Source organism: Populus trichocarpa, chromosome 3, assembly GCF_000002775.5.
Source record: "Populus trichocarpa isolate Nisqually-1 chromosome 3, P.trichocarpa_v4.1, whole genome shotgun sequence".
NCBI lineage: Eukaryota > Viridiplantae > Streptophyta > Magnoliopsida > Malpighiales > Salicaceae > Populus > Populus trichocarpa.
The window spans coordinates 5,005,167-5,015,533 of NC_037287.2; the positions used below are offsets into that span (position 1 = coordinate 5,005,167).

The following is a 10,367-nucleotide window of genomic DNA, read 5'->3' on the forward strand; positions in this document are numbered from 1 at the left end:
TTCCAGGAGAAATTTTCTTCTTCGGCCATAAGCTGCTAAGATTATATGAACTTGTACCAGACATTCCCATGAGAAAGAAATCTCAGACAGACAGACCGAGACCCGAGAGCAGAACAGAATGAATCTAAAACTGGAACTCCATACTCAGCTCGAACAACAGCTAAAATTTACATAACCATAACTTTGGCACAGTGCGTGTCAAAAACACAAGAAATATGGAGTTCAGATAAACTATAGCTATTTAGTACACACTAGTTTCTATTCTAGTACACACATTAAGCCCACGAAAAAAAGGAATGGACCAAACTATGTATTATTTAAAGATGTACGTTTCTAATATATAGGTATGCAGACTTGAACTGGATGACGGAGTGAACCTTGCTTAAGATTTGCTCTTGAACTTCCTTTGACCTTTCAAGTCCACGACAATCACAGAGATATTATCCTTGCTTCCCTTCTGGAGGGCAAGCATCGAAAGGTAATCAGCTGCTGCTTGGGCTGCGGGATCTATAACCTTGCCCCTTTCAAGAAGAGAAGCAACCCCATTCTTTTTGTGCCATAGCAGAATCCGCCTTCGAGCCACTTCACAGGCTTCCTCATTTGTAATAACATCCCATAACCCATCACTCGCTAAAATGAGGCATTCATCATCTTTCACACGAGGAAGAAACATGACTTCTGGATCGGGAATTATCCATGGTTTTAAATATCTATCACCTGTTAGATAAAAATGATTAGGCAAGTAAGAGCTACGCTTGATTATAACTTCCTCATGATATCTTCAAATATTGTTAAATATAATGCTAAAGCATCAATGGCAAAACATAATGACTGTAAACAAATTGCCATTCAATGTTCTAATAAAGGAAAATAAAGCAAGCTGGTATAAACTTGGACCTTAGGATTAAGTAATTGAACCATGGGAATAAGCAAGCTCTCATAATTGTTTCAATTTAAGCAGGTTTTACATCCATGCTAAAAGTTTGGTACACCTACCAATCGACCTCGACATTGCAAGAACACCAAAGACACGATGTCCATTCCACTGTATCACCTTGCCTCCAGATGCCTCAATCCTGGCATATTCATCTTCCCTGTTTGGCTGGAAATGATAGGGGGAAAATTGTTATCTAGACAGTTTTTTGTTCTTATTCATGTAGAGAACATGTCTTACTTTGTGATCCACTGATAGTGCCATTGGTTCTTTTCCACGACAAAGTACTGCCCTTGAATCTCCACAGTTTGCAACTATGATGTGGGATGAGCAGACCAAGGCAACTACAGCTGTAGATCCAACTGTTTCTGGCGCTATGGGCTCAGAACTGGAAATAGAAGCATTTCCATCACCTTCAATGATGCCTCTAATGCTCTTTCCTCCAATCTCATCATCAACCTTAAGAAAGCAGCTCCTGAAAGCTTTCTCCCATTGCAGCTGTTGATCTCCCCAGATAATCCCATCATTTGAATTGTTTTTAATGTTTCCAAACTCTTCAGCCAAGGCCAAATGGATTCGGTCACGACAATAATTAGCAACCTGCATGAGACCCCTCCGAATCATGCTCACATATCCAATACTGAGCAATTATTCACCTTATGGAGTACCTCAAGTATTAAACCAATGCAATGTGTTTTAAATATGCACGAATTAAAATCATTTCTTCAATTATTTGCAACACAAATGTACGCTGCAGACTGAAGTAAAACAATGTTGCCAATAATAAGTCATTTGAATAGGTAAAGAATTGAAAAGATTAGCTAAGAACAAGTAGTGCTGAAAATGAGATGCTAGGATTCTATATATGCATGAGGTATCAAAACAAAAATACATTAATCTAATTACACATGCTCAACTAACAATTCTTTCCAAATCCTCCAAAAATCATACAGCTTGGTAATATACCTCAATAAATCCCACATAGATTTGGAACTAAAGTATCATATATGAGGGGAGGAAAACAAATATCTAGCTTTATAGATGTACCTGTGCTCCCCCATGGCCATCATAAACACCATAAAAATGACTAGTTAGGTGTGTCAAACTCTCACTGATGCCATCAACAACACGATCACCAATGAGCATCTTGATAGGAACTTTTGCAAATCGAGGAACAGCTGCAACAGCATCTTCCATTTCTGATCTTCTTCCACATATAGATACAGAACCCCAAAGAGGAATGCAATCAAGCTCAAAAACACTCCGGGTAGGTCCTCCAATGAGATTCTTCTCACTAGGCAACTTAAGAAGCACCGCCGATGCCTTTATGTCAGATCCATCAGAGATTTCTGCATTTGGGCTGACTGCTCCAATAAGGAGTTTTGCCGTAGGCACCTGCACCTCATTTGTTGACTCCACAATAATAGCCTTAGCAATAATTTTGGTATTTTCCATTTTAACAGACTTTGGTAAGCTTATTTCGGATGCTGCATTCAATACCAATATCCCCTTAGGGATAATTCCATTACTGTCTTCCACGACTGACAAAACTTCATCTTCCTCAGTTTCCTGGATCACAGCATCACTAGTTATGGAACCATTTTTATTCTCAAGCAACATATTCAGCAAAACAGTTTCTCCATCGCCACCATCATCCGGTGTTGTCATGGTGGTCAAGTTCAGCTCATTCTTAGCATGACTGCAACTTTCAGCTCCCCCAGAAAGCGACTCCTCGGAGACCACCTTTCCAGAATCAGACAGCAAGCTTGCAGGTCCTGTTACAAGCTTTAGCCGTGTAATTTCTACATGGGTTGCAATCCCTGAGTTATCGCACATTGAATTGCCTAAACTAAGCGTCATTGCAAGTGCTGGAGACATCTCTTCCATCAAGACCTCTGTCTATATGTTTAATTAAAAGTTACAACTCAAAGAATACACCTAATTCTCACACAATCTACTGATTCTCATCCTCTTCATCTCCTTCCACCTCTGAACATCCGATAAAGCTAGGAAATTCTAACAACACTTGTTCCATCAAATGAAATCTCAATGACCCATCAATCTTTTTTCCACAAAAAAAGATATGCAGAAATCAAATCAAGGAACCTAAGCAGATCAGATCTGGTGAGAAATAATGGATCTGACTCTAATTCTTACTCCAGTTATCCTACAACTCCATAGCTAATCAAATTCTTCATTTTGTTTACCTCGATAACAAAATCCTATCTCCACCAACCCTAAAAATCAAGATCAAGACTTCACACTTAAACCCAAGAAATAGAAAGCAAGATTACTGGTGATGGGAATTAAACAGCCAAGAAAGGAGTAAACCACCTCTCCAAATAATCACAAGAAAAATCTTATAAAGGTAAGACCTTTTCCACGTAAAACTTAGGTTCTCCTGTATCTAAGGCAACCCCATCTCAGCTTCTCTTGAATTATGCTTCTCCTCTCTACTGTTGTTCTTCAATAAGCATGAACGACCTATCTCCTCTATACAAAATAACGGAAAGCACATAAATGATCTTCAGACCCTCTCTCTAGACAATGAAAAAAAAAAATCCCATGTTGTCAAAGAAAGGATTGAAGGGTTGATGAGCTTACCAGTTGAAATACTGAAACAATGATGAGTTTTCAGCTAGGCCTCCCTTGCTACCAGATTTTATTTTCATTTTTCCTGTTCTCTCATGTTTCTTTTTCTGGGGCAAAGAGAATATGTGGAAAATGCTTTGCTTTCCTTGTGTTTTTAATTATTCTTTAGTCCCTAAATATTTGATTTGATAACATATCAGTCTTTCATCTTTGCAAACTTGTTACTTAATTCTTAATGCTATTTTTTATGGTTTTGAAATAATAAATTCATTATAACCCTATGTATTAGGTAAATCTACTATAACAGGTTAATATTAATGATTTAAAATATGTTAGAAAATAATTTTAAATTTTTAAATGACTCGTTTAACAATTTACCATTAACTAAATATATTTTTTAAATCTAAAAATGAATAATTTATTAGTTTAATCATATTGTGGTTGGAACTATGTTTTGTTCCAACTACAATTTATAGTTGTTTGGTAAACATTTGAATACAGATTTTGAAGATGGATCCCACTAAAAATTGAGTTCCTACCGCCAATTTTGATGAAGCAAAAAATTACTGCTTTTCACTTTTCATTGCTCGCTTGTTGCCACATGTGCAAAATGAATTAATTCACTCCGCACAGTGTTCACTTCAAGAAGTAAACACTGTCAAGTGGATTAATTCACTTGGCACTGTTCACGTGAACAGTGCCAGGTGAATTAATTCATGAGTCACTATTCATGTGAATAGTGACTTCACTAAAAAAAATTCATTGGACCGCGTCCGACCTGAAAAAAAAATTCAATATTTTTTTAATTGTGTTTTACTCAAAAACTAGTATTTAATATTATTCAATAACATTACATAAATTGAAAGGAGATTGCATGATACCGTAACATTTGCAGAATTTGATCGCAATTTCAATTTTGTTTCTGATGATATTTTACCTGATTTTGTTGCACGCTCAAAAAACCATGAAAACTATAGTCCTTATTGGATGAATTTCATACGTGATGAAATTATAGATAAGTTAATCGAATAATAAAAAATATTTGATATAAAATATTATTTATTTAATGATGTAATAGTGGTAGTTAAATCTACAATATTTAAATTAAAAACCATCAATATTAATATATATTTTTTTATTTTTTTATAACTTTAAGTTGAAAAACATATTTAACCAAACATATTAAATTACTTTTTATTCAACCTCAATTTCAACTACAGTTTTAACTAAATATATATAAATATCAAACCAACCTCAACCAAAAGTACTTTTTATAAAACAACTTTTTTCAAACTACAACCACAAAAGCTACCACAATACCAAACATACTACAACCACCCACCGTCTTTTTTATTAAATAATATGTGGTTATAGGCTTTGAGAGAAAAACCAATATAGGGAGTAAACTGGATTTTTAATGGAGAAATCAACAAAAGTTTAAGTTATAACTTTTCAAACATAAATAACATACAAATAAAGGAGTCAGTTAGATATTTACTAAATGAACAGAGACCGATGCAATGCGGTCATGCAGGGGACACATATAAATGTAATTAGAGTCCTTCTGGTTTCTAGTATAGTTTTAAAAAAATAAAAAAATAATACATTAAAAAAAAATTTAGAAATATAATACAATTTAGAAGTCATAGATGACTTCTATGATTTGCAAGTCGCACTCATATTACAAAATTGTTGGACACATGATTTAATAAAAAGAGGAGAAAGAAAAAAAAAAGAGAGAGAAAAAAAAAGACTCTAGAGACATGTCGCACATGTGCGGCGTCGTGGCGAATATTCCACTTTATCTAAAATGTGTATGGTATCTATCTAGCAAATATAGAGAGATAAGGAATTCTTGTCTTTTATCGGTGGAAAATGGAATGGGAGTCGTCACCTAGTATTTTGGTCACTAGGAACCCTAACTGGTCTCAGAGATCGGGTACGGGGACTAATTGCGTAAAGAGAAGGTATTAGCATCCCAAATACGTCTTACCTAAGATAAGCTACATTTTTTGATTGTCTGATAAAAAGCTAAGGTGTTTTTGTATTTCTAGTTGTTGGTCTGTATATGGTTCAAGAAAAATCCTCCTCGGTAAGAAGGTCCTTATCTTATCGGGTAAAAACCTAACCGTTCCAACGTCTATATGGAAACTATATTTTTTTTATATCAGGAATACATTTTACGTATAAATTCGTAATCCCAGATACCAAAAAGAAGACAAAAAGATTTTTTTAGAATTTTTTAAATATTGGCCTAGTTCTCATGACTCTAACAAACTTGTTGTTAAAGCCAAAATGCATGCTAATACATATGTATTTTTTTGAAATTTCCTTTTGTTGTATGAAAATATGATGTGATGATTTATTTTTTTGGAGAGACTAGGCTGTATGCATGAAAACAAAACATTTTTTTTATTTTATATTTTTTTATGTCTTGATGAAAACCAGGTATTTTAATACTGGATTTATATTTTTATGGTATAAAAATACAAACCAGTATTAAGCAATTTTGATAAAAATATGCAGGAAAATCAACAATTTTCTTAATGATTTTTCAGAATTTTTGAAAACAAAACATTTTATATTTTTTTGATGTCTTGACGAAAACCGGGTATTTTAATACTGGATTTATATTTTTACGATATAAAAATACAAACCAGTATTAAGCAATTTTGATAAAAATATGCAGGAAAATCAACAATTTTCTTAAGGATTTTTTAGATTTTTTTTTATATATCTATCTATATATAAATAATATAAGTACATTATAATATATAATATATAATATTAAGTGGGTTGGACTGGGCTGGACTCAGCCCAAAAGGGGTTGGGCCAATCTCGGCCCAACAGTTCACTCTGCTTCTTCGGGTCTGGGCCGGACCCGACCCATACATAAAGGCTGGGCCCGAACCGGCCTGGCCCAGGAAGGTAAAAACAGGGAGGGGAATTATTTTCCCCACCCATCCCCCTGCATGCAGGAGGAGATGAAGCCAAGAATTAACTAAAAGCGGCAGGGAAAGAAGAGTTACCTGGCGCGGAGGAGGCGGTGCGTTGCTGGTCTGGCTGCTTCTTTGGCGGTGCTGTGGTGGAGGCCGGTGGCGGTGTCATGGCTCACGAACGGCGGCTCCAAGCAGCGATGCTGCTGTTTCAAGCGGCGGAGAGAGAGATTCTTCCTCTTCCCCTCTCCTCTATTTTTTTCGTTCTTTCTTTCTCTGTTTCGTTTACCAGCGGTTGTCCCTTTGTCCTCTCGGTTTTGTTTTTTGTTTTTTTTTTTAAATTTCCCTCCCCGGTTTCAAGCTTCCCCTTAATCTTTCCTTTCTCTCTCTATTTCGTTACTCTCTTTTCGGTCACTTTCCTCTTTGTCCTCCTCTTCTGTTGGCGTTGAGTGTGGTATTTATAGGGCAAAGGGGAGCGGGGGCGTCCCTATCGCTGTGCGTGGGGAGCGACGCCAACCTGCCCTGCCACGGCGCCGAGCTAGGCAGCCAACGGGCGTGGGTTTGCAGGGCACTTCCTCGCTGATTTTTCATCATGAGGGGGCATGCGTGGGGCTTTGGGTTTTAGGCAGAAGCATGCAGAGAGAGAGAGGCAGGAAGAATTAAAGAGAAAAAAAAACAAATGTTTCATTCTTCCCCTGCTGCACGTCCAGGGGAAGAAGAAAGAGGAACAATGTCGCTCAAAATGACATTGTTTTGCTCTTTTTTTTTAAAGCATGAAACAACGTCGTTTTGGACAAAACGCGCCGTTTCATTTAAATATGGCGCCAACATGTCAACTTCCAAATCAATCCTTATTTATCTTTTGTTCATTTCGATTGCATCCTTGCCAACTTCAATCGTCGCCCTTATAGTTGGCCGCCTTTTCCACTTTCGTTCTTGGTCTCCGATTTATGCAATTTGACCCTCAATGGATCAATAAGCTTCTAATTTCTTCAATTTGGCCCCTGATTTGGTTAATTACAGCCCCTCTATTTACGCGCCTTTTCCAATTTGGTCCTTGGTTTCGGATTTCTTCAATTAAGTCCCTAATTGGCCATCAAACTTCAATATTTATGCAATTAAGCCCCTGATTTGACCAAATCAACTCTAAAAAATAATAATTTGACCCCAAAACTTTAATTTCTTCCAATTAAAGCCTAAATTGACTTAAAAAATCAATGTTTCTTGCAATCAACCCTCTATAATTTCAATTAAACCTTCAATAAAACCCAATTGAGTCTATAAACATCCAATTTTGGACTTTTCTCTTCAAATTGAATTTTCTTTTTCAACAGGGCTCTCATCATTCAAGGATATACTGTCAAAATTTTAATCTTTGTATTTTTATCCTCCTTAATCAATTTTTCTGACCATTTTCTGAGCGCTCCCGCCTCCTATTATTTTTTCTAATTTCTTCCGGCTATATATTTATTTATTTATTATTATTATTTTATTATTTATTTATTATGATATATATATATATATATATATATATATATTATTATTTTTGTGTGCGGACCCAAAAATGGGTTACAACAAGACATATTAAAACTCTGATGATAACATCATCAGTACCGTTGGAAATATATCAACAAGATAAATCTAACAATACCAAAAAAGGTTACCAACGGTGACCGGAAAAGGCCACACAAATGGTCCAGAGACAAGTGAGCCTTGACACCTTTGGACAGCACGTGTCGCTCACTTCATTCATCATTTATGACCTTCTTTGGTGTCGTTAAATTCTTCTCATCGAGATCTTTTCTACGATACTGGTGATGTCATAATTGGAGTTTCGGTGTGTTTTCGAGGTCTATTTATTTATTTTTTCATTGTTATTTCTCTATCATCTCTCCTCCTTATTATTTGTGAAGAGAGAGAAGAGAAAAAAGGTGAAAACAAAGAAAGAAAATAACTCTAGAAGCATATCAAAACTTTAATGATGACACCACTGGTATCGTTGAAAAAATCTTGACGAGATGAATCCAACAACATCAAATAAGGTTATAAACGGTGAACGAAGTGGATTACATGAGTTGTTCAAAGGTGTCAAGGCTTACTTGCCTTTGAGTCGTTCATGTGGCCCACTCCGGTCACCATTGATGACCTTTCTTGATGTCATTGGATTCATCCCGTCGAGATCTTTTGAATGGTACCAGTAGTGTCATCATCAAAGTTTCAATGTGTCTCCAAAGTCTTTTTCTTTCTTTTTCTCTCTCTCTGTTCTCTTATCTTTCTTTATTGGGTCATGTTTCCAACAATTTTATAATTTGAGAGAGTCGCATATCATACTTGTAACTTGAGAATCACAAATGTCATCTGTGACTCTCTAAACTGTGCTATTTCCCTAAAAAATCTTTGCTTTATATTATTTTATCATATATTTTCTACTATGCTAGAACCAAAAAGACTCAATGTAATTATCTAACATTATTTAAATAAGGTTGTCTTCATGTGAGATAAAAAAATAATTATTAGCAAGGTTGTCAAACCACACATCAATATAAACTTAGATCATAAAAACAGATCATAAAATCATAAAATTTTAAATAATTTTTTTCATACAAACAATAACCAATTTCATCAACAAAGATGCACTGTACTTGTTCTAGCATAATAAAATCCTACCAAAAAAGATCTAAGAAAAAAAGTTGGAAGTGGTTGGTAAAACTATGTGTTTATGAGAAAATATTGAAAACAATTATCTTCACAACTATGCTATCTTGTTGGCCAACACTAGTTCCAATGCTCCCTCTAAATGCATGACCATCTGTAATGATAATTTTAGCTTATCTGATGTCTTTTGTCTTGTTGAATAATACATTATTTTTAGATATTATTATGTTTTCTTTTAGATATTGTTATATTTTCATAAGTTTATGATCTTTATTGTCACACCATGAATCTCAACAAATAGATTGATAAAGAATTGTAGGCTTTATATGAACTAAAACGAATGAATCAAACAATTCAAAGTAGGATTTTTTTTTATTTTATCTTGAAGCCTGTTTCATTGTTAGATCATATCTTAGACAAGTTATGAAATTTTCTATAGAAAAATCATAAAGCTTTAAACTTAAAAGACTTTGGTATTTGGCATAAGCACCTAGTGGGTCAAACTTCAAAGTATGGTCAATCACTCATAACCGTAAAGATATCCTTATAAAATACAAATTTTCAAAGTCCTCTCCCATAATAGATAATTTTTTATTTGTTAGGTAAGGTTTAAGCAAGACTATATTCCTTCATCCTTTCATTATTGATTGAAGAAAGAATCCATGGATACAAGCTCTTGCAAGACTTGCGTGTTAGTGAGTAAATACAAGGGTATGTAATGAGAAAAATAAGAATTTGAAATTTGAAATTATTGTAAAATCATGATTTTACCTGATTTTACATGATTTTAGTCCAATTTTATTATTTTTCAATTTTTACATGATTTTACATAATAAATATATGTTGACTTATAAAATCATATGATTTTATATGATTTTATGAGTCAACTTGCAATGTTAACATCCTTGCTTATTACATTCTATGAAGACAAGTACTGAATTGCTTTTTCATGAGGCAAAAGACACGTGTTCCCTCAACTCTAAAGTACATTGCTCCTTCAATAATGTCTACATCTATCTCCTTGTACTGATCATAACAACGTCAAAAATTAGAAGAAGAAATAAAGACTTGTGTGTTTGGTATTGTGGTAGCTTTTGTGGTTGTGGTTTGAAAAAAGTAAGTTTATAAAATCACTTTTAGTTGTGGTTGGTTTGATTAAATATGTGTTTGGTTAAAATTATGGTTGTAAATAAAATCACCAAAAAGGACACGAATTAATTTCTTATTTTGCATTGTATTATTAATACATT

At 34.5% G+C, this 10,367-nt stretch overlaps 1 protein-coding gene across 2 annotated transcripts; it reads right to left on the minus strand.

Moving 5' to 3' along the window:
* On the minus strand, positions 1–3,701 carry LOC7478176 (protein phosphatase 2C 16). Of its 2 annotated transcripts, XM_002304069.4 has the most exons (5): positions 3,539–3,701; positions 1,982–3,427; positions 1,175–1,534; positions 997–1,102; positions 1–717 (listed from the first exon to the last, which is right to left on the minus strand). In XM_002304069.4, the coding sequence occupies exons 2-5, from the start codon at positions 2,819–2,821 to the stop codon at positions 383–385; spliced, it is 1,641 nt and encodes a 546-aa protein (XP_002304105.2). In that variant the 5' UTR covers positions 2,822–3,427; positions 3,539–3,701; the 3' UTR covers positions 1–382. The 2 variants fall into 2 exon arrangements, with proteins under 2 accessions (XP_002304105.2, XP_052307282.1); XM_052451322.1 differs by having other exon boundaries at positions 1,982–3,644.
* Between the last annotated feature and the right edge of the window lie 6,666 nt (positions 3,702–10,367).

What these genes read in the sequence shown, in the direction of transcription:
- LOC7478176 (XM_002304069.4), bottom strand. Translation starts at nt 2,821, where the DNA reads ATGGAAGAGATGTCTCCAGCACTTGCAATGACGCTTAGTTTAGGCAAT. An exon ending in CACTATCAGTGGATCACAAA is followed by an intron (nt 1,103 to 1,174) that starts GTAAGACATGTT and finishes TATCATTTCCAG; the next exon opens with CCAAACAGGGAAGATGAATA. An exon ending in TGCAATGTCGAGGTCGATTG is followed by an intron (nt 718 to 996) that starts GTAGGTGTACCA and finishes TTTATCTAACAG; the next exon opens with GTGATAGATATTTAAAACCA.